This window comes from Gracilinanus agilis, chromosome 1 (assembly GCF_016433145.1).
Source record: "Gracilinanus agilis isolate LMUSP501 chromosome 1, AgileGrace, whole genome shotgun sequence".
Lineage (NCBI taxonomy): Eukaryota > Metazoa > Chordata > Mammalia > Didelphimorphia > Didelphidae > Gracilinanus > Gracilinanus agilis.
In genome coordinates, this window is record NC_058130.1 from 365,405,331 (window position 1) to 365,430,457 (window position 25,127).

The 25,127-nt window shown below is 36.2% G+C and overlaps 1 protein-coding gene across 1 annotated transcript in view; it reads left to right on the forward strand.

Moving 5' to 3' along the window:
* ARL15 (ADP ribosylation factor like GTPase 15) overlaps nt 1-25,127 on the forward strand; it is a 472,397-nt gene that overhangs the window by 154,422 nt on the left and 292,848 nt on the right. The window contains exon 4 of the mRNA XM_044681155.1: nt 10,513-10,543. Coding sequence (XP_044537090.1) covers nt 10,513-10,543 — 31 coding nt within the window. The remainder of the gene's footprint in view (nt 1-10,512; nt 10,544-25,127) is intronic.

Sequence of the window (25,127 nt, forward strand, 5' to 3'; positions counted from 1 at the left end):
AACATTCCTAGAATTACAATGAAATGACAGTTTCCCAGTTTAGCTGAACTATTTTTATTCATTGTGTGAGTATTTTGCTTGGACTTGCAAACAGAAACCACAAAATTTGGGTGAGTGAGAAAAAAAGAGGAGGGAGATGGAAAGGGAGAGAGAGAGAGAGAGAGAGAGACAGAGAGAGAGAGAGAGACAGAGAGAGAGAGAGAGAGAGAGAGAGAGAGAGAGAGAGAGAGAGAGAGAGAATGTGTACATATGACATTCTTCTGAAATTCTGAATTGTTCTATAGAGCTATTCAAGAAAGACATTCCATAGATCTGGAGAAAATGACCAAAAAATAAGGGCATAGTTGGGCTATGGCAATTTTGTGATGCTTGGACTCTATTCTAGTAAGATTCTTGTAAACATGATTTCAACATCATAAAACAAGATTTAATATTTTAGGATTTAGAGAACACAATCCTTCGGAAGATATCAAAATCTCTAACTGCTGTTTGTTGACTTAACACATTCCCGAATAATGCCAAATTCATTTAAATTTTCAAAGTATCATGGCCTTTTATAATGTGTTTAGTAACTATATTATCCAGTTTCTTTTAACCAAATGACTTACTGCTTGACATGGTTATATAAGTACAGCAAACTATTTCTTTAGAGGGTATGTATTATCCACCTCTATCTTTTAACAATAAATGCATAGATTTATCTCAGCCTGTTTTCAATTATTGTGTCAATATATTATCTAAGCCTTTAAGTTTCTTTTCTCTGATAAAAGCCCTTAAATTTGTATAATGTAGAACTTAACAACTCCTCTTATCAACAAATTCCTTAAGAGAATATGGCCCAAGAAATCCACTAACATGCATACTTCTCTCTAGTTTCCATACTAAGGCAGAAAGGTAGGAAACCCTTTTATCCAATTTCTCCACCTCCACCAGCGGGCTTAGTTCTCTGGAGAATTTCTCAGTCTTTGAGTTTTGACAACTTAAGCATCTTTTTAAAATTCTGTCAAATGTGAAAGATGGCCTACATTAAGAATCCAATCCTCAATCCTTTCTCCTTCAGAAGAGACAAATGCACTTGCCTTTCATGGATACAGTGGACAGTACCTTCTCAGGATATGCTTTCTTATTAAGAGACCAACTCTTCAAGATCATTACTCAAACTATTTTCATCTATATATTTTTAAATTCTTCCATCAGAGAATTCTTATATTTTAGACCCTGATCATAACCAAAATAAATGGAAAATGGAGTAGAAATAGTAAAAAACAACTGAAATTTGTAATTCTAAACTCTTATCAAGTTTTTTTCCCCATAAAACTTTTTAAAATAGATTTTTATAGAAGCCAAACTAAATTTTGCACATTGGTTAACATCCTCAAGAATTCTTAGAAGCTCTAAAAGGAGTTTGTTGGGAAAACAAACTCCTATTTCTACCATGTGAAATACTAACCACATACTTCCACAAACAGCCCCTGTTACTGCCATTAGCTTCTTCTAGGGACTATAGAAATTAGTCCACCTTTTTATATTCATTTCCATACAACCAGCTGTTTCTTTTGACCATAGTTTTTCATCATTCCTCACTGTAAAAGAGAATTTCTTGTAATGGTCTCATTTTTTTGCTTGTATATTTATCTTGCTGGAGCAAGTACACAGTCCTCTTAAGGTTTTTACTGGTGATAGCAATGTAAAGTTTCAATATTAAAAAAGAGAACCATAATTTCACCCATGTGCATATTCCCTCTATTAGAGATGGCAATCCATCTCTGCCTTCTTTTTCCTCTTGTGAGATTTCTGCCCATGTTCTTCCTTTGACACAACACAGAGGATTTATCTATCCAACATACTGAAGTCTTTCCTTTATATCAAGGGTACTTAAGGGAAATCCATTGTGGGAAGATGGCAGAGTAGGGCATGAAGCTTTCTTGCCCTCCCAAACCCCTGCCACAAACAACCAAAAATAACTGCACAGAACCAAAGCTAAAAGTGGCAAAAACAGAAAAAAGTCTAGAATAAAGCTGAGCAGCTTGAGAAAACAAGAGGGGAAAGTTTCTGACTTCTCTAGCCTCAGTTCCACTTCCCTAGGTCCTGGGAGCAAGAATAGAGCAAGCAGAATGGAATCAACAAGATAACTCCTTGGGGCAGGATTGGCAACCTCACATGGTTTTCTAAGTCCTGGAGCCTGCATACTTTAGGATACACTGGAATCCTCAGGAGAAGGACCTGTGCTGTGGCCTCAGTTCTGGAGATGCCTATTGGCCCATTGCTGAGGACTGAAGGAGTGAATGCCATGGAGCCTGTAGGTACTGGGCCCTAAGGGCCAGAGCTCAAGTCTCTCTGCTATCAAAAAAGGGACTTTGAAGGCCCAAGAAACATGAACTGGACACCTGCTCTGTCCCAGGCTATGGCAATAGGAGAAAAGGAGTAAGGAATTAGCATGCACTGATGAGTGTGGTTGCTAAGGGAATGGGGCCCAACAATTGCGCCTAATCCTGGGAGAGTAGAATCCCTGGTTACTGCCACAGTGAGAGGCTGACTGGCTACTTGCAGTTGCAGTGGCAAAACTATCCACAAGCTCTGGAAAGAACCTGAGATCAATCACAGACTAGGGCTTAAATGGGGGACCTAGGATTACAACAGACCCTAGAGTCTAGAGCAGTGGTTCCCAAACTTTTTTGGCCTACTGCCCCCTTTCCAGAAAAAATATTACTTAGCCCCCTGGAAAATATTTTTTTTTAATTTTAGTAGCAATTAATAGGAAAAATAAATGCACCTGTGGCCATCACCACCCTCCTGGATCGCTGCAGCATCCACCAGGGGGCGGTAGCGCCCATTTTGGGAATCACTGGTATAGAGTCTAGGGCCTATAGACCAGTGATGAGCAACCTTTTGAGCTTGGTGTGTCAAAATTCACCAAAAAAACGAGCAAAACTCAGGTGGTGTGTCACTTCAAGAAAAAAGCCATTGATTTCACAATAATTATAGTTTAAATAACAAAAATGTTTAATTGTAATATGCAATTGTATTTAATAAACCAAAATAGGTAAATTAATATAGGTAGAATTGTCGTCTAAGGTGCACAGTGTCTACACTACACTATAGCAAATGTTTCATCCTTGGCATGCAGCCCCATACTTCTCTGTATGCGGCCACATGCAACCGCATGTCATCGAAAATGGCTACGTGTGTCAGTACTGACACGCGTGTCATAGGTTTGCCATCACCGGTCTAGACTATAAAAACTGCAGTAACTAAATAGTACCCTGGTAAAAACAAACACAAAAAATATCCTGAAACCTGAGGTAACATATTTCAGCACAATAGGAATCCTGGGAGTCCAGCAAAAAAAGCCAATAATTGAATCAATTGATCTGGCCAATAAATTTGAAATACAAATAAAAATGAGCAAGCAAGGAGAAAGAATTCAAGTGTTAACAATTACTATGGGAACAGAGAAGACCTGAATTCAAACTCAAGAGGACAGTAAAATAAAAATACCTACTTCAAAAAGAGCAAGGAAACCCAATAAATATCAACAAGCTCAAAAAGAGCTTCTGGAAGAGTAAAAAAAAAAAAAAAATCTCAAAAACCAAATGAGAAAAATTGAGGAAAATTTAGAGGGGGAAAAAAGAGCAATGTAAGAAAAAAATAAGAGCAATGCAAAAAATTTTAAGAAGAAAGGACACCCAAATGGAAAAAGAGATTCAGAAACTGGAAGAAAATAATGTATTAAAAGCTATCATACATCTTATCACAAAAACAACTGACCTGGAAAATAGATCAAGTAAAGATAATAAGAATAGTTGGACTTCTGGAAAGTTAAAATGGGGAGGAAAAAGAATTTAGACACCATAGTCCAGAAATCATTTAAGAAAACTGTTCAGAAATTCTAGAATAAAAAGGGAAAATATTATTAATCTACTAATTGCCACCTCAGAGACCCAAAGATGAAAATATATAGGAACATCATTGCTAAGCTCTGTAGCTCCCAGGTTAGGGAGAAAATATTACAAGCAACAAGAAAAAGACAACAATATAAACATTGTGAAGCTATAATCAGAATAAGAAAAGACTTAGCAGCCACTACACAAAAAGAATGCAAGGCATGGAACACAGAATTTCAAACAGCAAAACAACTAGACTTGCAACCAAGGTTAACATATCCAGCAAAGATGAGCATAATTATAAAAGGTAAAAAATGGATATTCAGCTATCTAAAAGAATTTCAACTATTCTTAGGACAAAACCAAGAACTCGGCAGAAAATCTAATCTCTAAGAAACATACAAAGGTAATGAAAGATGAATCTTAAACAACCCAAAAGGTCAAATTGTTTGATCCCTGTATGAGAAAATGTGATCTATGGTCCCTGGGAATGGCATCATTGCTTGTGTAGTTTGAAGGGATATGTGTGGATGGAAGATCCAAGGTTGAGGTTAATAGAATGGAATGAGACAAAATGGTAGGAGAATATACCAGGAGAAGGCAGAGTAAAATGGCTATCTCATATAGAGGAAGAATAAGAGGAGATGATGAAAGGATTGGTGGGCCTAGAAGCCTACTCTCAACAGGCATGCAAAGAAGAGAGAACAACATACACAGTTAGAAAGGTAAAAATGTTCTTAGTATATAGAAACAGGAGGGAAGCGGGGAAGGAATAAAGGAAAGGATGGGAAGGAGTCTACATTTCAAGAGAGAGAAGGGGTAAGGTGAGAACATAGGGAGCGACTCAGTACAAGAAAGGAGAGGGATTTTTAGAATTAAATTCCTATGAAGAAGTAGGAGGGCACAGTTGTGGGGATAAGGAAAGGATTTTTGGAAAGATGGATAGAATAAGAATTAAAACACTTGGGGGTTGGGGGAGACAAGGAAAAAGCCTTTGGAAAGATGTACCAATTAGGAAATAGCAGGGCAAAGGAAGAGGATAAGGGAAGATTGTTAGGAAGGCATAGGAACTTGAGAGGTATTGGTCAAAGGAAATGGACATATGAGAAGAGATATAACAGAAAGAAAGGAGGAGGGGGACAGTGAGGAGGAATAGAATAGATGGAAAATCATAGCTTATAACTATGACATTCACCCAATGGTAAGAAAATAGATAATAGAAAGCATCAAAAATCAGGACCTGACAATGTGTTATTTAAAAGAAACACAGTGAAAGTGAGAGACACACAGAGTTAACAAGAGGGGCTGCAGCAAAATATATTATGCCTCAGCTGATCAAAAGAAGGCAGAGATAGCAATCATAATCTCTGACAGAGTTGGGGCTAAAATGGATATAACAGGAAAGGATGAACAGGGTAACTATATTATGTTGGGGGGAGGGGTACTATGGATAATGAAGCATTATCAATATTGGACCTATATGCACCAAGTGCTGTAAAAATAATGACTCAATGAATTGATTATGGATATAAACTGTTTAGATATTCTGTTTGCTGAGTTTACAAAGTATCTTCAGGTTATATAAGTAAAGTGAAGCTCATAAGTGAACTTCTCTTCAAGGCCAGGAGCAAGGATGCTAAGGAGACTCGTATACAAAAATAAAATATTTACTGATAATATAAGGATATAAAAGGATTTCTAACTCTAAGGGATTCTAACTCCACCCAAATAAAACTGCCTGGTTCTGCAAGGAACCACTTCTCCTGTTTCCACAGGCTACACTGATCCTTCCTGATCTGATTAACCCAAATTTTCCCTATTCTACAATAAACTAACATTATTATCCTTATAAGAAGTATATATTTTTTAACTTTATCTCCAAGTTATAAAATAACAAAGGCCAGCTGGCTGAGCCTCAGCAAGAGCCAAGTTAGGACTCTGAGCCTTAGCAGACTCAGAGTCCAAACCAAAGACCAGGTCTTTCTTTGGTCTTCTCAGAGATAATCTACGAAAGAGCAATAGACAATCACTAGTGTTTTCTAAGTTAGAAAAGGAAATCACTTAGCTCCTTCAAGGCTTTTCCCTCCTTTCCTTCTATCTTCAGACAATGAGGAGAGACACAAAAGAAGATGTCGCCTGCTCCCAGCACTCAAAGTAAAAGACAAAGGCTGATACAGGCAATAATAGTAGTCTTGTTTATACACAAGAAATGAAATTAATATTCATCTAAGTCTCAACAGCTAGATTCAGTGAATATCCTGAACTTTTAAAAATGTTAATATAATGATAGGGAAAACAAAATCCAGGTACTAGGGATGAAGGAAAACAATGAGAACTTCAGTTTCTTTCTACCAGACCAGGTTTTGGCAGTAGCAGTGATTAGGAATAGAGAAAAATAAATTTGAGGGGGAATATACTGTCCTTTCTTTCCCTTTTATCACTACCATTTATACCAATTCAGCATTAAGGTACAGTGAGTAGCAAATAAGGATAAAAGTGGTTGCTGGGAAGAAAGCTGAGGACCTCTTAAGTCATAAAGGTGGGGATAGTTGGGGCTGAGGTGGCAGAGCAGAGAGATTAATAGGGAATTAAGAGAACTCTCAGGTAGTAATGTCTTAACAGGGAAGAAATGTTTCTCTGGCCAACCAGTTGGCAAAAACATTCCCAAGAAGTTATTCTTATAGAATAGGCAAATGTAAATTAAGAACTACATTTATTGTCTAATGTTCCTTTATATCATTTATTTTGTATTTTATTTTTGAGAGTATTTCTATCTGGGAATTAGACCTCTATCAATTAGACCTTCTTTACATCCCATTATGAATATTCCTATAAATGATTGAGAATAAAACTCACTAGCCAGGTTACAACTCTTCAAAAACCAAATCCCTTTTATGTTAGGGGATTTTAACCCTTACCTTCTGTCTTAGAATCAAAAATAGGAATTGGTTCCAAGGCAGAAGAGTGGTAACAACAGGCAACTGGTATTAATTGACTTGTTCAGGGTCACATAGCTAGGAAGTGTTTAAGGTCAGATGTGAACTCAGGACCTTCTATCTCCAGGCCTGGTTCTCTATCTACTAAGCCATCTAGATGCCCCTAAAACTATTGCCTTTTAAGATTGGCCCCAGCACACTTCACTTCTCTGCCTATTTATTCCCTCATTATATCCAAATGTCAAGCCTTCATCTTGGCTTAGAGAAAAGCAGAACTTAAATGTACAACTCTTTAATACTGCTACAGTGAGTCAGTTCTAGAAAAAGGCTCTAATGGGTATGCTTTTCTCTCAAACTCAGATAAATGGAGGAGAGAAAATAAAGAAAAGAGATGGAGGGAGATGGAGGGGGATAAAGGGAAGGAGAGGGGAAAAGATTGGGAAAGGGAGAGGTAGAGGTGGTAGCGATTAGAGAGAGGGAAAGAGAGGGGGAAGAAGGAGACAGAGATGAGAGGATAAGGGAGAGGAGATAGGAGGAAAAGGAAAAGAAGATGGGGAGAAAATGCAAGAGGCAGGAGGGAGGGATAGAGGGAAAGGAGATCTAGAAAGGAAAGGAGAAAGAAAGGGGGAAGAGGCAGAGAAAGGAAAGAGAGAGTGAGAAAAATCAAACTGAGGAGATGGAAGAGAGGGAGAGAGAAGGAATGGGAGAGAGAAATACAAGAGATACAGATAAAGATATGGAGAAATGGGTGGTTGCACAGATAGAGAAATAGATGAGAATAGATGAGACCCAGGAAGACTACAGGAATATGTGAATGAATGAATATGTGCCTGCATGACCCTCTCTTAAACTTTTTTCCCTTGGCTTGCCTTGGGAAAGGATGAGTGGAGAGGCTCTCTCTTTGTCTTGATCCTCTAGTTCTAGAAGGGGGAGGGGAACCAAGAGAGCCAAAGCAAATTTATTGTGTGTGTGTGTGTGTGTGTGTGTGTGTGTGTGTGTGTGTGTGTGTGTAGACACATTAGCTAAATAGAGGAAAAAAAGGAGACGGAGTTAAGAGAAGTAGGGATAAAAGGAGAGAAAAGGGTAGATAGCAAGAAGATGGGGAGATAGGCAGGGAGAGGGAGATGGCAAAGGAAGAGAAGAGAGAAGGAAGGGGAAAGGAGGAAGAGAGAGGGAAAGGGGATCATGAGAGCGTCAGAGAAAGTAGGAAAGGGAGAGAGAAAGAGGGAAAGGGGGAGAGACAGAGAAAGAAAATAGGAAGTGAGAAAAAGTCAAAGATAAAGATAGAGAATACAAGGGAAGCAGGGAGGATGAGAAAGGGGTGGAAAGAGAGTCCTGTTCTTATTATACTCTTTTTTTCTTGCTTTATCCCTAGGCATATGTCCTGGAACAAGAAAAGGGCAAAGGAATAAAAGCAAAGCCACAAAGACATACTTTTACATAAAAGGGAAACTAAGCACTTTTGAAGGCAACAGAGAAAAAAACTAATAGAAAAAAAAATGAAAAAGAGAGAGAATGACTAAAAGGACAAGTTCCCCAAAAAGATAGGAGGGAATAAAATGTATACATTGTTAGAAGGCAGAGAAACCCCTAGGATGTTGAAACAAATGACTGGTCAGGTTGTTTGAGAGAACTGACTTGTTGGGGTATCCCTCCCTTCTGGACAGAGAGCAAATAGCCCCCCTCTGTCCCTGATAGAATAGCTTAGAGGCAAGGGGATGCAGAAGTCTGTACCAGATAGGGAACACCACAGGAGTAAATGAATTGGTGTTTGACTAGGGATTTGCATTATCTGTCACTGTTCACCTGCCTTCATGGCTTCCCTGTGTAAATTCCATTCTTCAACATAAAAGGCATAGGAAATGATATACATAAAAGGTATCAAGAGAAGCCCTTGCTCATCCTCTAAAACCAGTCCAAAAGAAGAGGGATCAAAACATAAATATATTTTTCAATTGGAAAAGGACAGAAAGTCAGGAAGATCAGAACTTTTTGCCTAGTCTGTAAAACGAGAGGTAAATTCTTCTGCTGAGAGAGATGTGATAGTACTTTTCAAGGCTTAAAGAAAAAAGGTGAATTTGTAACATAAGTAGTACATGTATTATCTAAACATAGGAAAATGATTCAGAAAAGTCAAGTGATTTGCACAATTTTACAGACCAAGAAAGTTGCAGAGTCAGGACTTAAAAGTAATTCAGTTGATTCCAACTACAGAACTTCTCTGTCTTCATTGCTCTATTTATGAATGTTCCTTTCTCTCCAGCCACCACTCATAACTACAGAGCATGTATGGGATGATGTCCATGCTGAAAGAGATCTGAGTCCTGTGATAATGAGATTAAATCTACCCTGCCCATTCTTAGATTTAATCACCAAAGGTGAAAACAACCCCACTTAATTCTCAAGTTGGAAGTCTGTGTCCCATGTGTGCAAGAGTGAGTGACAATCAGAATTGACTGACTGCCCCCTGGGAAATCCTAAACAAAGTGTTTGTTGTGATTGGACACACAAACTAGAGGAGGGCACAGGAAGTAATGCAAAAGAAGCACCTTTAAAAGGGAGTGACAACTTCCTGAGTCAGTTCTACTCTTCTTGTTCATATCTTGGACCTGAAGGAGCTCTGGCTGTCTGGCTGAGATTTTGGATGTGGTGAGACTGCTCTTAAATCTCTCTCTTAGAACTACACATGGTGAGTAAAAAAGGTTGACTCCTTTAACCTCCCTGGAGGTACTAGCCTCCGGAGGGGCCCTTGACTGGGAAGAGCCCTCCTGGCTAAAACCCTGTTAATTAACTTTTAGGCTTTTTGGCTGGGCCACTGGAGCCCTGCTGGAGTAAAGCCCAGACTTGAATACAAATCTAGTTCTTTCAGCTAGATCTCTTACTCTACCCTCTTCTCATCCCTCTACTTCTACTCTCTCCTATATTTTATAAATAAACTACTAAAAATCATTTTAGAATTGATCATTACTCAATTCGTGGTGACCACCCATTTAAATATTATATCCAACCAAAAATCCCCTTTTCCCTTTTTACACTCCACACTGTCCCTGGAATGGGTCTTCTAAGACCAAAACATTTTCTGACAGAGAAATCATTTGGTAGACCTTTCTCCATCCTGTCTTTATCTTCCAGAAAATATTACTGGTACTACCAAGCATACATTGGGCAAGCCCATATTAAGTTTAAAAGGCAGTTTATGGGACAGTGGTGGTCATTATTATTCAGCTAATTTTTTGTGACCCTTTTTTGGGATTTTCTTGAAAAATATACTGAAGCAGCTGCCATTTCCTTCCCCAGATCATTTTACAGATGAGGAAACTGAAGCAAACAGTCTTAAGTGCCTTGCTCAAGATAACACAGCTAGTGAAATGAGGCCAGATTTGGGCTCAGGAAGACTCCAGACCCAGTATCCTAGGGATCCACTGCTCTACGTACCTGCCTGATTATGGGCCTGAGTAGACCTTCATTTGCTGTAGATATATGGTTATGTACGAGATTTCAGGAGCTGTATAATTATTAGACAAATAAACATGGAAAGTAGCCATTTAACCTTGTTGAATAAATCAGTTCAATAATGATGAAAAGCACAGAAGGCATATAAATATATCTTGGGAAAAAACAAAAGGAAAAGGAGGTGAACACAGAATCCTACCTGTTGTAGACACCACATTCTCTACATTTTCGCCACATAGCTTCGTCAACAGACTGGTCTTGCCAGAACCTGTAAGGCCTATGCAAACCAAGTCAAACTCTGGCCGTGGAGGTGGGGGTCCCTTGCAGCAAAAGGCTCGAAAACACTGTCGAGGAAGAAAATGATTCAGTTTTCAAAGTCTATCAGAACAAAATATGACAGCATTTAAAATAACAGAATATATTTCTTTTCAATTCTATGTCACTGATTATGCTCATTTTGTAAAGCCTATTTTACGTGATGAGACAGTTTCTTCATGGTCAAACATGAAACCACAAAGTAAACAACACTATATTTCCTCTTTTCCAGAGATCACAGAATTTTACAACCAATTTGTGGAAGTGAACTTACACAGATGTAAAACCAGAAGGGAGGAGGTACATCAGTCCTAAATTACTTCTAATCCAGAGCACATAGGCAAACTGACTGTCTCTGGGGCTATATACAAGGAAGCTGGATCCTATCTGAGGATATCTCCAAAGATCCCGTGATAAACCAGACAATGACCCTCATAACTTCCCTAGATAAATTCCCAATCTTTGGAAGAGTCCTAAAATTTGCCAGATGTATTATTATACCCATGAGCCTAGAGGTGACTTCAAATGGAATAGATATTTCAAAACAAATTAGTCCTCCAATTATAGGAACAAGGCAATATTTAGTGATATGGGTTTGCCTCAGTATGGGACTATAAAACCATTTTCTTCCCTAATGGAATTTCCAAAATTATTCTCTTTTAATTTAAAACATTTCAATTCTGCAAACAATTATCAAATGCCTAATATAGCAAGAGTAATACGCTAGTGCATACCCAGTTTTGTTTATATGTAAAATACATTTAGAATAGAAGGAAGGGAAGAAGAGAGGAGGGGAGGGGTGGGATGGGGAAGAGAGGAGAAAAAGTATACTTCAATCTGCACTCAGATTCCATCAGTTCTTTCTCTGGAAGTGAATATAATTTTTTTTCATAATAAATCCTGCTCCAATAGCAGTCATTTTCCTTTTCTCATATTAGCCAATCTGATAGGCAAGAGTTGTTCTAATTTAACCAAGTGTGATTCAGAGCATTTTTTTTCACTATATTTATTTCTTGGTCTAAAGCTCCCTGTTCATATATTTTGACCATTTATCAACTGGGCAATGACTAATATTCTTAAAAATCTGACTCACCTCCCTATAAATTTAATTCTCTCTTGTCTAAGATGGTGGAGTAAGTGACAGTCAGCTTGTTCAAATTCTCCTGACACACAAAGGTGGAAAAATAAAGTGCTCAAAACAAAACAAAACAAAACAAAAAATCGGGAGAGACATGTCTCACTAGGATGGGGAGAGGAGAGAAGTCCAGTGAATGTTGTACGGAGAAGGCAGGGGAATAGTGCCAATAGGAGCTTGCAGACTACAAATAGCAGACTAGAAAGAGCCCAAGACCAGCCCTAGAGAAGACTGAGTTAAGAAAACTTCAGGATCACCCCCAGAGTTTGGCCTGAGGCAATGAAACCAAGAGAGGGGGGAAAGCAATTCAGGCTTCCACCTGGCTGAGGTAACAAAAAAGTAGAATGAAGAACAGCCATAGGAGAAGAAAATAGACAGGCAATAAAATCAGTAAAAGAGGCACCACCAAGCAGCCTGAAGTAATGAGAGGGCAGAGTGGAAAACAGTCAAAAGCTAGCTCTACCTGCTTCCAGGTGGCCTGAGGCGACAAACTGGCAAGAGCAGGAAACAGCCCAAAACAGGAGACAACAGGGAAACTGAAAGCAAGGGAAAAGGAATCCAGCTAGAAAAAAGTGCTACCAGCCTCCCACAAGAAACAATCTGGACTACTCCTTCAAAGGGTATACTGAGGGACCCAAAAACGACTGGATCTTCCCCAAGAACCAGAGAAGACTATACTGTAAACTTGGAACAGTTCTCCCTCTACTCCAGGAGCAGAGCAAAATCACAGTATATGAGACAAGGTAACCAAGGTGGGGAGTGGGGGAAAATAATAGCTAGAATAAAAAAAAATAGCTAGAAAATGAACAAAAGACCTAAGTTTAAAAGTTGCCTCAATGACAGAGAAGGTAAAAATATAAACTCAGAAGAGGACAACAATGGCAAAAAAGAAACATATGAAACCACAAAGGCCAGGCTCCAAAAAACCTCATGGAAAAACTTGATCAATCAAATAATTAAAGAAACGATAGAAAGATTCAATAACTTATAAACTATAATAAGCCAAATGGAAATGGAGGACAAGAAAAGCACTGAAGAAAACAACTTCCTAAAGACTAGAAGGGGCCAAATGGAAATGGAAGCTAAAAGTCAAATTTTAGTCTTTTCATCAAGAATTCTTGAAAATCTTCTATTTCATCAAATATTCATTTTCCCCTAGAAGAAATATGTTTATTTTTGCTGTGTAGGTCATTCTTGGTTATTTTAGTTCCTGTGTCCTCCAAAATGTATTCAAGCCCTCTGGTCATTTTAATGTAGTGGCTACTGAATCTTGTAGTATTCTAATTATGATTCTATGATATTTGAATTGTTTCTAACTGCATACAATATTAACCTGTTGACCTTCTAAGATTATCTAAGATTGGAAATTTGATTCTGCCTTTCTTTTTGTTGCTTCTGTCATTCTAAAATTTTGTGGTGTTACTTTAAAGTTGTTTGGAAGGAAATTTAGGACAGCTCAAACAAGTCCCTACCTTTTACTCTGCCATCTTGACTGAGTTATTTTCTTAAAGGAAAATATAACCACCAATAAAATACCAGAACACTGTGAAAAAAAAATTTTTGTTTTATCTTTGTATCCTCAGGAGCTAGAATAGGCGTTAGATGAATACATTAGATAGTTAACAATTATTTACTGAATGCCAAAAGAGTGAACTCCTTGATAATCTTTCTAGATGAGATTTATAAATTTTGTTTCTGAAAAAAAGCCATCACTGAAAGACAACTTTTGAATAATGAGTTGCTCTGAATTTGGTTAGTCTAAAACCAGTTCCCTGGACAGCAATCACCCCAGGCTTATATTTAAATTCTTCAAACATAATAGAACCTGTAAGAATTTTTCATTCCATTAATATGACCTTTGAAAATCTAGAGTCAACCTTCCCACAAAAGTATAGCAAAGAAATGAAATGGTCAGTAAGAAGAGGACAATTGAAATATGTATATATGACTATATTGTTGATTTTTTGTTGTTTAGTCTTTCAGTCATGTTCAACTCTTCCTGCTTCCTGACCTCATGTACCATAGCACACTAAAAATATCCATGGGATTTTCTTGACAAATATTCTGGAGTGATTTGCCATTTCCTTCTCCAATATTATTAAGGCAAAAAAGAGATTAAGTGGCTTGTCCAGAGTCATACAACCAATAAATGTCTGAGATCATATTTTAACTCAGATCTTCACAACTCCATACTTAGTGTCATATCCACCAAGTCATCTAATTGCCCCACATTCATATATGTGTGTATATATTTGTGTGTGAGTAAATACATACATATGTGCATACATGTGTATTTATATGCACATATATACTATTTCTAAATATGTTTGTGTATGTGTATATATGCATGTGTTGATATACTATCCAAATTCAGAGCAACTGATTGTTTGAAGGTTGGTAACTAAATGATGATTCTTTTCAGAAACAAAATGCACATTTGTGTGTTTGTGCATGTGTATTTGTACATATACATTCATATATATGTACACATGTCCCTGGTAAGTTTTTATAGAACTTTAATATTATATAATTTGGTTTCAATTAGAAATAGCCATGAGCCAAATGATTGAAGAAGAGATTCTATAAAACTGAGATATCTGCAAAATGCATTTAGATACAACTTTTGTTGTATCATCTTTTTCAACTTCCTGAATGGTTGTATTATCTAGGATCTTGCTCTACCCATGATACTCTCTAGTAATGACCAATATTGTCCCTGAAGAGAATATCTTAAGGTCAATAAGGTGTCAGGCATATCTGTTTTGTCATTATGAGACCAGTATATCTAATCTCTGGTATTATTTATGTTACATTCACCACTTATAGAGAATAGTGAGATTAGCTGAATTATCAAAGTACCTTCTGCTTCTGAATGTGAGGAAAGAAAAAAAGTCTCTCAGACAGTCATTGAGATTGGGGTATCTGCTATTCATCAATCAATAAAATCAATAAAAAATCTATAAATATGTCTATTATTGTGTTAGGTATGAGAGGTAGAAATAAATATAATAATAATTGTAAAAATATAGTATTTGTAGCACTTTCAAATATAGAAGTATTTTGCATATGTTATTTCATTCATCCTCTCCATAATCCTGTGAGGTTGGTGCTATTATTATCCCCATTGAGGAAACTAGCTGAGAAAGATTAAATTATTTGTTCAAGGTCATCTAGATTGTAAATGGCTGAAGTAGGATTTGAAACAAGGTCTTCCTTACTTCAAGTCCAGCATTAAATCCAATATGCCACCTAGATGCTGCAAGACTATGAAGACAGAAACAATATCAAACAGATTGTTTTATATGGGGGAAATAACATTTAAATATATAAGCGTAAAATATACACAAAGAAACTAAAAGTAATCTTATAGGAAAGAAAGATAGCAGCTTATAACTGCCAGTATTACAGCAGATAGTAGATTTTAGCGGGCAGTCAGCTCCTAGTAAACCATTTCGATTTTTCTGAGTTTTTTTTTTTCTCAAGAGAAATAGTCATTCTATTAGCTCTCCCATAAAAATTCTGCAGCGAGAGCAATTGTTAGGTTTATGGCACATATTTGTGCTGTTTTCATCATCCTTGGGTGCTATTGACTGTAAACATATCTGTTTCATGCCCTCTAAATCAATCAAACCATCCATAGAAAAAGGAAATGGTTACGTGCTATGTATTTACTTGTCATTTCAGATGCTAAGCATCTTATTACTACCCAGTTGCCAGGGCCCAGATATCACACCATATCATTCTGAAATGTTAGAACAATCTATTTTGGTCAATTTATTTGAAACTGAAGAGATTCATGGAAGTTGAATCTGGAACAAGTGTCTTTCTCAGTACATCAACTATTTCTCTTCATATACCAGGAAATGAGAAATTACCTGTTTCCTCACATCTATATTTCAAGCAGAAGCAGACTGTCCTTGAAGAGCTGGATAATAATTCATGTTCAAAATCCTCCAGATCATTAAAACAAAATGATGAGGCTTTGAGATTTGCCAGATAAGTCATTGAAAGAGCTTCAAGTATTTTAGAAAGCATATTAGATACTTTTGAGAAACTGTCATGCTATACTGCTTTGCTATCCTACCATGGTCTACAAGATTTCCAAGTATCCTAGATTCTTGGTAAGGCACACTAACAAGAGACCTAAAAGATAATATTTTAAAACTACAATGATAATAAAGGTGATTTATAGATAAACCCTTTCCAAACTTTAGTAAGTCTTCATTTTTGGAAGTCATTCAAAGNTCTCTCTCTCTCTCTGTCTCTCTCTCTCTCTCTCTCTCTCCCTTTCCATCTCCCTCCTCTTTTTTTCTCACTCACCCAAATTTTGTGGTTTCTGTTTGCAAGTCCAAGCAAAATACTCACACAATGAATAAAAATAGTTCAGCTAAACTGGGAAACTGTCATTTCATTGTAATTCTAGGAATGTTCCCATTGTATAAAAAAAAATAAGAAATCTATGTCCCAATTGTATATTTGAGGGTGTGTGGAGAAAAAAGGGAATATGTAAAATGAAGTTGATTTGAGGATTGAAAAGTAAAGACTCTTAGATTTAAAGCTAATATCATAAAATATTTCCTATCAGATTTTTTAATTTTTATGTTGTAATAAAACTTGTATGTTCAGTCTTTTTTGTGAGATTTGAAGCTTTCCAAACAATTTAGGTTGCATAAGCCAGGAAAAAGTGACTGGATTGTTTAGATATCACCACACATTGTTAGAAACTGAGGACCAGAAGAGACTTGTCCTATAATTCTTCACTTCTCAACACTGTAACCAAGAAGCAAAAACAACTGCTACTTTTTCTCTGTATTTCCTTCTGTGTTTAAAACCATCACTATTTAGTGTGAATGACCAAAACATTCATAGATGTCTTTTAGCCATCTCTTTAATATATTTATGAGGATAATTAATGGACAGATCAAGTTGTGAGTTTGGGTGATAGGAGTAAGGTAGAATAGGAGAAGAAAGGGAAAGGAAGGAAAAGCCAGGGGTAGCCCCGAGCCCCAGGAGGGGAAATTGACCCAAGCTCTTCTGAGCTCAATAAAGATCAGGTAGCACTTTTTGTAGAATGGCTAGGTTTTATTTAGATTTGAAAAGGGAAAAGTTAGGTAGCGGTGTGTGTGTGTGTGTGTGTGTGTGTGTGTGTGTGTATGTATGTATATATATATATATATAGGGGGGAGGGAGGGGAGAGAACTCTCTCTTTTATACTTTCTCCGACACCTCCCACAAAGAAAGTGGGAAGTGGGGGGGGGGGTTGCAGCAGGGACTGTGTCTCCCAGGGCTTAGAATAATTTTAAATGGCACAAAGTGCATCCTTGATGAAGGTATAGACAGGGATAGACAGACTTTTACAAGTGATATTTGAAGGCTACTACATATTTTTAATCATATGACTGATGGAAAGGTACAGAGAGCATAAAATTCCTCTAGGCTTATTTTTATTGACTATAAAAACATTTTATTTAATTAATATTTGATTTAGTAGAGCAAAATGCTGCCTTAAAGGCTCTCTTTCAGCATAGTTTCCCATGAATATATCAAAATCATATAAAATCTCTTAAAAGATCTAATAACAAAAATAACTTTTCAAAGATACTCTGATGATTAATATCACTTTATGCCTAAAAATGGGAGTAATTTTGCCATTATATCAGATGGTATTTATTACATTATCTACATGGAAAAGGACTTCCTCACAGATGGGGAGTTCCCTAAGACATTCTGCTAATTGTCTCAATCTTCATAAGATTCTAGGGCTTATTCTGTGAGGTATTTAATCACTCAAAATAGAGTTTGAGATTTCTTTACACAAGAAAAACATAGTAAATGAAGCATACATTTGTTGAGCACTTAGACAGACTATTCCTAGAATGGATTTATCAGGACCTCTCTATCTTGGGTAAACATTGTGGGTGAAAGTAGTGGACAATGAAGTGAGACAGAATTCAATAAAATGAGAGTAAATATTGAGAAATAAAGGAATCAGAGGCAAGTGAAACTTGAAGAAGAAGATTGTGGAAATTTCTGATTACCTATATGGTTGGAAGAAATTAGAATATAATGAAAACATAAGAAAGATTACATAACAGAAAATTTGTATACCTTTGTAGCTATGAATAACTAAATGAATATGTCAGAGGACATGAGTTACAATCTAGTTTCTCTGTAGAGCTTGAAAGTGTCCACGGTGGATAAAAGCCTTGTATTAACTCAAATGTTTCTCTACCTAAATAAAAGTCTGAGTCCACCTTTCCCAAATAGCATCTGTTAACAAAAGATTAATGATGTATGCAAATATAGACCAATTAAATGTTAATATACTTGATACATCGTTTTGCCTTTTGTGGCCCCTTTCGTCTTACTTGTCTGAATTCCTGAACACTTCTTAAATAGCAAAAGCACAAGTAGACCCAGAAAATCCTTCTAACTGTGAAGGTTTATTTATGCATAAACTAGTATATATTATAAGAGACTACTTGTTCAAGGGTTCCTTCTTGGAATATACATATTCCAAGTAAAGAAAGCAGAAGTTCCAGGGGCTTTGAATTGATATCTTGAGTTATAAAAATTATAACTCACAGGCAGCTAAGTGGATCACTGGTGTGAATGTTGAACTTGTAATATAGAAAACAGGAGTTCAAATCCTGCCTTAGGCTCTTTCTAGCTGTCCGACTCTGGGTAAATCACATAACCTCTGTTAGTCTCTTTTCTCTCATCCCTAAAATGGGGTAATAATTACACCTAACTCACAGAGTTGTTGTCAATTTTAAATGAGACAACATATATAATACCCCATATTAGTTAATTAATTGACTCCCAATTGAATTGATATTTTTTAAAATGCTTAAACTTCTGTCAAAGAATTGAGTATCAGTTCCAAGGCAGAAAGAGTGGTATGGGTTAGGCTGATTGGGGTTTAAGTGATTTGCCCAGGGTCACACAGCTAAAATATGTCTAAAGACAGATTTGAACCCAAAACCTTCCATTTCTAGGCCTGGCTCTTTATTCACTGAACCACCACCTAGCTACCACCAGTTTAGTATTTTTTGAAATATTTCATCTTTTTCATTTTTTCTTCTTTCCTATACTATCCCCAACATCTCCTCTACTCAATATAATATTGCCTTGTAAACAACAGGAAGCTAGATGATCTTTAGAATAAAACAAAGAAACCAAATTCTCATATCAATAGGAATTGGACTTCTGTTATATTCTTGCTTTTTGTATATACAGTTGTATGAAATTAACTTATTAGTCATTATGTTACTTTGGTGAGTACCCAAAACTCATACTTCCCTTTTCTTTGGGTCAGGGATAGAGGAAATCTTAGACAAATAAATAGTCTCATAGAATACAGCAGTTCATGGGTGTATTGGTTTTACCAGGTAGAATCATACAATGACTTCACTGAGTGTGTTTGGGATTTTGTAGATCTGTTCACATTCAGGCAGATGTGAGAGGCAAAACTGGCTGTAAAAGGGAGAGCTGGCTTTGAATATCATATTCTTTTTTCTATCAGTGGAGGAAATAGTAAAGCATGCCATACTATGCCTTTGCCAGCAGAGACTCTGGGAAGACAGTGGTTTTCACTGACTATCAGATAAGCACCTGAACCTCTGATCCTTTGTCTTTGATTTCTTGATTTTGGTACATTGTTGGATCTCTTGTTTCATATGAGCCCTCCATATGGAGGAGTATTCCTTTCATAAACCCAAATCAGAACCCCTCTGTGCCTTCTTATTTTGATCCATATTTTCTTATGAAAAGAGAATCAATCCAACCATTTTAGGTTGGTTAGGCCAATTCCCAGGACTGAAGAGGTGGTCCATCTCTTGCCCATCTCTCAACATTTAGCCCTAATGTTAACTAAATAAATCATTTTGTAGTAAACATCATTCCCATGCAATTTGAATGTGAAAGCAAAACTCAATGCACAGCTCATTTTCCAGTAAGTTTTACTGAAGGATATGAATTATTGTAGAGATGAGTTATAGCCAACTTGATCTTCATTGGATATCAAGTTATAAGGGCTTTATTTTAAAATTATTTTCCAATGTAAACAATTGTAAAAACACTTCTTAACTTTTGTTTTTTAGAAGTTTTAAGTTTCACATCCTCTCCCTCCCTCTCTCACCTCACCTTTTATTGATAAAGCAAGCAGTTTTATATCAGTTTTATATGTGCAGTCTTTCATAACATATTTCCATAGTTGTCATGTTGTAGAAAAAAAACACAGACAAAACATATACGTACACAAGTAAAAAACAATATGCTTCAGTCTCCATTCATACTCCATCGTATTCTTTGGAGTCAGATACCATTTTTCATCATCAGTCCTTTGGAATATCTGAGATTTTTGTATTGCTGAGAATATCCAAGTCATTCACAGTTGATCATTGTACAATATTGCTATTACTGTCTACAGAGTTCTTTTGGTTCTGATCACTTCACTTTGCATCAGATATTGCTGTTGTTGTGTACAATGTTCTCCCAGTTCTGTTTATTTCACTCTGCATCAGTTTTTGGAGATCTTTCCAGCTGTTTTTGAAATCATCTTGCTTATCATTTCTTATAACACAATAGTATTCCATCATCAACATGTAGCACAATTTGTTCAACCATTCCCCAATTGATGGGTATCCCCTCAATTTCCAATTCTTTGCCACCATAAAAAGCTGCTCATAATTTCTTATAGCATGATATTATTCCATCATAATTATATACCACAACTGGTTTAGCCATTCCCCAGTAATGGGGCATCTTCTCAATTTCCAGTTCTTTGCCACCACAAAAATATATCCTAGAAACATTTTAAAGTATAAGAACACTAAGATGTGTCAGTGCTCTCTCAGATGAAGTGGACATCATATTCCTCTGAACTTGTTTTCATTCTGTACCAACCTCTACCATATTGATGCAAATACCCTTTTGGTCCCCCTGAGTATCACAGGAAAAGTCTTTAGCAGCAATGTGATTTGAAGCAGGATTTCTTTTGCTTATATTGTGATAAAGCATTTCTTAGAAGGTCCCTAGTTCTTGAAGATTTTAAAGTTATAATTGGTCAGGTGGCACATGTCTGAAGTTGTGAACAGTCTTTTATTTATTTTTTAATATTTTATTTTTTAGAAAAATTTTCCATGGTTACATGATTCATGTTTTTACTTTCCCCTTCACCCCCCCCCCCCCATGCCTTCCTCCCCATAGCTGATGCAAATTAGGAGAAAAAGAAGAAAATAACTTCTTGTATTTTTGACAATTTTTGAGACAACCAGCAAATATTCTCCAAAGAAAACATAGCTAATAAGTGTCTTAGGCCAGATTTGAAGTCAGGATTTCCTGACTCCAAACTTAGCATTCTATCCTCTACTTCATTTAGCTCTTTGAGAGTAGGAGTGGTTAAATTTATGTTTGCATTTTCAATACTTAGAATGGTACCTAGGACAGACTAAACATTCTATAAATAATAATACCAGTAATGGTAGGATTTAGATAGTGCTTTAATGCTTGCAAAGTGCTTTACAAATATTACCTTATTTACTTCTCATACCAACTGTGATTAGTCAGTATTATTGTTATCCCTATTTTATAAATGAGACAGAGTTTACGTGACTTGTGCAAGCTAGGAAGTATCTAAGTCCAGACCCCTCCTGACTCCAGGCCCAGTGCTCTTCCATTGTGCTACCTAGCTTCCTGAATCCTAGCTATTTAAATTTTTATTTTATTTTATCTCATCTATTTGTTTAGCTATCATTTATTTATTTATTTGAGCAACAAATTTCCACATAAGTTTTCTGAAGTTATATCATCCAAATTGTCTCCCTTCAATCCTAGCTATTTTAGAAGCTGATGTTGGAAGTTCTTGGTGATCTGAGCTACAGAGGGCTAAGCAAATCAGGTGTCCAAACTATTGTAATATCAATACGGTAGCTTTCTCTTGCCTACTGAGTAGATTTCAAATTCCTTTGGCTAACATTTTCTACCTTGTACTGCCCTACCTTTTTGGCTTTATAGTATTCCCTTTTGGGAATGGTTAATGTCAATCAAACTCAACTCTTCTTTTTGAACATGCAATATGACCTATCTCTGTGCCTTTGCTTATATTATTTCTCATATCCTTTTGAATTTATGGCCACCTTTAACATCAAAATCAAATTCTCTCTCCTTCAACAAGATTCTCCTAAATACCACATTTGAGAATGAGTTTTCCTTCAAACCTTTGTTTATTGGAAAGAGTACTCTATTTCTAGTCAGAGGCCCTCAGGTCCAATTTTGACTCCGTTCAGTAATATCTGTATTACCTAGACTAAAAAAACAAACCAAAAAAACCACCCTTGATTTTTCTGTGCTTTATTCATCTGCAAATTAAAGGAGTTAAATGAGATAATCTCTTGAGTCATCTAGTTCACAATCCTTTGATCACATATAGCATTTTATTTTGTTTTTCAACTTTTGAATATATTCACTAATGATATTGTGATATGGAGTATTATAGTTATGTGTCTAGTTACCTATAAAACTTCATGAAAGAATGGAGAGTGTATTTTCTAAATCATGTCTCCCACAGCATCCAACATAGTGCTCTATACTTGGTGCTTAACAAATATTTCTTGAATAAATGATTGAATGATTATTGGACTTTTTATACTGATGAAAGAAAAATGAATAAAAAGCATAGACGTGTTTACTGCCTTCCAGGCACAGCGCTAAGTGCTATTAATACAAATTTTAAAAAGAGATAGTTTCTGGTTTCAAGGAGCTTCCATTCTAAGAGAGACATAATACATATTAGAGGAGTAGTACCCAGGGGAAGATGAATTTCCAGGGATGAAATCCAACCTTTCCAGAAGCAATAGTAGTGTTTATCTGTTCATTCTGTCTAAAACAAGAAATGGAAAGCCCAGAAATTAAGTATTATTATTTTAGAGGTAGCAGGAAAATTGTGATGTGGGGTAAGATCTAGTGCTACTGAAACCAGCTCAGTGTAATGAGACTTCATCTTTCTTTCTTTGTTTCTTTGTTTCTTTGTTTCTTTCTTTGTTGTCAGAAATTCAAATCCAACCACAAGACATTTACTATCTTTGTGATCACCAGCAATTCACTTCTGTTTTCCTCATTTGCTAAACTTTTAAATGGGGATAATAATAGCCCTTACTTTCCAGGATCATTGTGAGAATCAAATGATGCAATATCTTAAAAGTGTTTAGCATATTGCCTGGCATATAGTAGATACTTAACAAATGCTTACCCTCACTTCCCTCCCTCCTTCCCTCCCTCCTTTCCTTTTCCTATGATTCTATCTGAGAGGTTTTAACTTAGTCTCACAAAATTTTAAAGATTTTGAACTCTATTAATGAAGACACAATATTTATCATGGATCCACAAACAAAAAGTTACAGTTTAAAGTAAAAGAGGCAGTCTCTGACAAAATGTGAAGCAAAATAACTGTTCCTATCTAAAGGGGCTTGGGAATTTTCATCATTTTAGAAAAAATGGTATATTTAGAGTTGGTTGGTACTAACTGGAATCACACTCTGCACACTATGTTCTATTGTTCTTTGTTCTTTTAAGAGTTGTGTTTTTTTGAGTTAGGCCTAGAGATGGGAGGTCCTGGGTTCAAATTTGACCTCAGATACTTCCCAGCTCTATGACCCCAGTCATGTCACTTAACCCCCATTGCCTAGTCCTTACCACTCTTCTGCCTTCGAACCAATGCACAGTATTGATTCTAAAACCCTAGGTAAGGGTTTTAAAACAAAAACAAAAAAGCAAACCAACAAAAAGTCTTGTTTTTTAACTAAGGAAAATCTATAGTTTTCCTTTCTTTAACAGTAAATAAGCTAAAGATTTGCATGGTACTCTTTTTTTTTCAGTATTCACAATCATGCTTTTGTTAATCCATCTAACAACCTAGTGTGGTAGGTAGGTAGATTTGGGCTTTTAAATTTACTCCAGCCTAATTTCTGCATTATCAAGAGATAGTCTCATTGGCACTCACTTTCCATGACTTCCCACACCAAGAGATGCTTGTCTGCAGGCACAGATATGCTCTAGCAGTTTGGCCATATCATGTTGATTGCTTTTTATTTCTCTTGCTTTCCTCTCTAAAACTTTATCCACTACTTATATCATTAGTCATAATGTTTTATAGGGGTTGTTATTTTAACTTTCAATAACAAGTGGCAATGTTATGGATTTCAGAGATGATTAAGTACATACATATATTTAAATAACACATACTTTCTGTCTTAGTATCAATTCTTAGACAGAAGAGTGGCAAGGGCCAGGCAATTGGGGTTCAGTGACTTACCTTGGATCACACAGCTAGGATGTGTCTGAGGCCAGATTTGAACCAAGATCCTTCTGACTCCAGGTCTGGTGCTTTATCTATTATGCTGCCAAGTTACTAGGCAGCATAGTTTTACATATTCATACCTCATACACAACTGCTCTATAATTTTCATGGTGTGAATTACTATTCTTTCAGGCACCCACACAAAAGGAATGTCTTTATGTGATTCTAATTACTTTTCATTCAACAAACATTTTAAGAGATTCCTACCATGTGCCAAGCATTGTTAAAATTAAGTTTGCACAACAAATAAATATAAGAAAATTAGAGGAAAAACTATCAATAATTAAACAAATGTAAGATAACGCCATAAAACTATAAAGATAATATTCCTGAGAGGAAGCGCAGAGTAAAGGAGTGTACTCACTGACAGTAAATCACAAGTATTTAAAAAGCATAGTTTAAATGAAATAATATTTAATTTGATTTTTTTTGGATATGAGTATAAACTCTTTAATGCATGCCTATGCTATTGTGTTAAATGTTTCTTAAGTATAAATACACACAAGCATACTTGTGTATTCTCTTACAACCTGCCATGAACTCCTTCTTTATACTTATTCTTATAAGATAAGTGTCAGGCACCATCTTCTTTATGAAACCTTTCCTCATTCACCCAACTGCGTACTACTGCTTTCTGTCCCAAACTACATTGTATTTTAACTGATTTTCATGTATTTGTACTTAATAATTTTGAGAAAAAATTTAAGAATATATGTGATTTAAAGATGTGATTATGATGCATCCTCCATAGCTGTTAGGGGGAAAAAAAACATTAAGTTTAAGGACAGAGTTGTGCTTTATTGAATTTGTTACTCTTTGGTCAACTTGATTGTTTGACTTTACCTCTAAGGTACCTGCTACCTCTAAAATGAGCTTCCCTCAATTCCAGTTGATATATGTATGCGTGTGTGTATATATATATATATGTTTGTAGTTTACAAGAAACTTTTGGAAATTAGATGAGGGTTAGATTCAGTAGGTTGGAGTCTGATAGTTGATTATTAGAATTGGAATAGAAAGATTACATTTTGAAATACCAAATTTGG